This window comes from Octodon degus, unplaced genomic scaffold (assembly GCF_000260255.1).
Source record: "Octodon degus isolate 3935 unplaced genomic scaffold, OctDeg1.0 scaffold00399, whole genome shotgun sequence".
Classification (NCBI taxonomy): domain Eukaryota; kingdom Metazoa; phylum Chordata; class Mammalia; order Rodentia; family Octodontidae; genus Octodon; species Octodon degus.
Window position 1 is genome coordinate 438,974 of NW_004524975.1, and position 3,438 is coordinate 442,411.

The 3,438-nt window shown below is 34.7% G+C and overlaps 1 protein-coding gene across 1 annotated transcript in view; it reads right to left on the bottom strand.

Annotated features, from left to right (window-relative positions):
• The window catches only part of Rwdd1 (RWD domain containing 1), a 59,058-nt gene that overhangs the window by 42,746 nt on the left and 12,874 nt on the right, over positions 1-3,438 (bottom strand). Inside the window, exon 2 of the mRNA XM_004648387.3 lies at positions 289-354. Within this exon, the coding sequence (XP_004648444.1) occupies positions 289-354 (66 nt within the window). The remainder of the gene's footprint in view (positions 1-288; positions 355-3,438) is intronic.

Below are 3,438 nucleotides of genomic sequence, written 5' to 3' on the forward strand. Positions count from 1 at the left end.
TTGCGCTTGCCAGGGAAGCGCTTATTCCACTGAGCCAACTCCCCAGCCCCTCTACTTCACTTTTAAAAACCAAGAATACTGTGCCAGACTGTATCTTCTTGGCTTCCCATTTCTTAAGGAATCATGGTGACATAGTAAACACAGAACACCAATATTAACACTCATGCTAGGTTCTTAACAGCACCTTAGAAAGCCCACACTTGCCAGGTCCAGCAAGATGCTGTGGAACAAGTGAAACTCCTGAGACAGAAGCTCAGAAAAATCCTAAGTGTATTCTCTCACACTTACCTTCATCATTTTCTCCAGCATCAGATGTCACAGTAATAGTGAAGCTGGGTGGATTTTCTGATAATACTGTAAGAAAATAAATACAGATGTTATTAACCTGGTCCTGAAAGCAGATGTGCATCACTACTCAGTTATAGAAATTGATTTGTAGCTTGTGTTTTCATTTCCACAAATAAAGACTGAACAGAATACTGAAATGATAAAACCTAGTCAATTTAAGTTTGTGTTGTTTCCAAGATTTAGCTATGACAAATTGTGCTGTTATAAACCATACATTGATGTGGTATGTTTTTTATTTCTTCTGGAAAAAATACCCAAGAAAGATAAATTTGAGGCTTTTATTGGTAAATGGATGCAATTAGAGGCTATACTCATTAAGTAAAATAAAGCAGACTCACACATATAAACATAGATAATTGTGAAAGAAAAAAATATTGTTTATGAAAATAATACATTGGTTCTTTTTCTCTGTCTTAAAAACAATACCTAGTCAGTTTAAAGTGAGTTTTTCTTAATTTGGATATACCTATAGAAGATAACTCTCTTGACATTTTACAAATCAGTTTAAATATTAAGTAGTTTATCATTTATTTTGAAATCCTTACCCATAGACAAATAATCCTAAAAAAAGAATAATAATAATAATAATAATAATAATAATAATACCAGACAGAAAAATTTTGGCACCTCTCATTGTATACCACCCAGAGATAATCACATTAGCACTGGCTTTTACACTTGTATATCTTCGTGTTATTTTCTACACTGTAAGTAAACAAACTTAATCTTTTCACAAACACTGAGCTGCTACCATATTTCATAAAATTATAAAAGGAATTAACAATGACCCTAAATATCAAGTTGCTTACAATTCAATAAGTTAGACATGTAAGTCAACATCTGCATAAATAAGAAATATTTATAAATCACTTTACAACTTTCAGATGTCTATGAACTCTGTGTTGCCCCATAACATCTACTGCTTCACAAGAGCACTACATTATAGAAATGCCAGGAGTGCTCTGGACCAGAACCCGATAGGACCTAGTTAACGCCATAATACTGGTCTAATGAAAGAAGGGCTGAAATAATGTGAGAGAAAAACAGTAACAAAGGAAATTACACTCAAAAGCATGTGAAAATGAAGCTTCAAACTGCAGGGATGGTCGTTAAGATTGTTCAAAAAACCTATGCTTTGCTCCATACCTAAAAAGAACTGACCAGAACTCCAGATTTTCTGATATGAAAGACCACAGGATCACTCAAGTCATTATGGTAATTGTTTGGTTTTACTACCCAGGAACTTTCTGAAGCCATTAAATATGTATTATTAATAATATTTTTCAAACTGGCTTTCTACATGTTGAAGGCTAAACTTAGACTCATATCTATCATCATGCACTAAACACAGTCAAAATGATCAAAGACTTACATATTAAAACAAAAATACTAAATCTCGTGGAGGAAAATGCAGGTAGAAATTTTTAAAAACATACAGGTAGGTTAGGGGTTCATGAAGAAAACTCAAACTGGATAGGACATACTCCAAAGAATCAACAACTGGGATCTCATCTTTTTGAAAAGTTTCTTCAATTCAAAGAAAATCTCCAACAGAGTGAAAGTAAACCCACAAACAGAAAATATTATGGGTGACTGTCCCTCTAACAAAGGCCTTCTATCTAGAATATACAAAGAATTTTAAAAATTAAGTCCTCCAAATTCTGAGACCCAATCCAAAACTGGGCATCTAAGATGAATATATACTTGTCAGATGAAGAAATACAAATGGTAAGTAAATATATGAAAAAATGTTCAACAACATTGGTCATTTGAGAAATGTAAATTAAAACAACACTGAGATTCTACCCCACCCCAAAAAGAATGGCTAACACAAAGAAGACAACCAATAACAAATGCTGGGGGGTGGTGAAGAAAAAGCAACCCTTCTGCACTGTTCGGTGTGCAGAATAGAAGGGCCTCACATAACCACTATAGAAATCAGTATGGAGATTCCTGAAAAAGCTAGGATTGTAGGTCCTATTTGAGCCAGGTATTCCTCTCCTGGGTATTTTTCCAGAAGAACTGAAAATATCATACCACAGTAATATATGTGTAGCCATGTTCAGAGCAGCACAATTTGTCATAGCTAAACCCAAGAAACAACCCAGATGCCCACCAACTGAGGAATGGATAAAGAAGATGAAGTATTTTTACACAATGGAATAGTATTCAGCTGTAAAACAGGATAGATTTGAGTCTTTTGTTGGTAAATGAATGAAACTAGAGACAATACTCAAGTGAAATTAGACCCACTTGCGCAAACATCAAATTGTCTCCTTGGTGTGAGAACCTATAAGAGAAAATGGGAATCTGAAGGGTACAATACATACTGAAAAAAAGGAATGAACTTATTCAAAATGATAGAGTTACTGAGTTGAGGAGAAGGACAGGAGAGAGTGTGGGAGAGATATATCTACGTATGTAAGCAGGATATTTTGGACAACTATACTGTGGATTTCTGCTGGTCTCTGAAAAGAAGTTAATGTTTAATTTGTTTTGTCTCCTTTTTTCAATTGTTTGTCCTTTTTTCTTAATTTCTTATATATTTCCTTGTTTTTTTTTCTTCTTCCAATTTTGCATGCATATATCTGGTAATATGAATAACTAGTTGGAAGACAACACTATGCATTACAACTAATACTCTGAAATTCATATTATTTTGTTAAGTGAAATTCTGAATCACTTGTAATTTTCTATTTTAATATTATCTTGTACTGTCTTTAAAAAATAAAAACCATTGCTTGGTGTTTATAGGCCTTTCCCCTACGGTCACAAAGCTGCGGAGGTGCGGGCACCGGAGACCTATCTGTGTGTTGTCTTTGCAGTCAACAGGAAGCAAACATATTTCCGAAAGTTAAGGGCCTCAGCAATCCCTTTCACCAGCACAGTGGCAGTCCCAGGTTGCAACAAGGACAATGTCAGAGCAGGCTGTAAAAAATGTGGCTACCCTGGTCACCTAAATTTCAAATGTTGCAATTTTCTCCAAGTAGACCCCAAAAGGGATATAGTTTTGGATGTTAGCAGAACAAGCAGTGAAGACAGTGATGAAGAGAATGAAGAGCTAATAAATTACAGGCATTACAGGAAAAA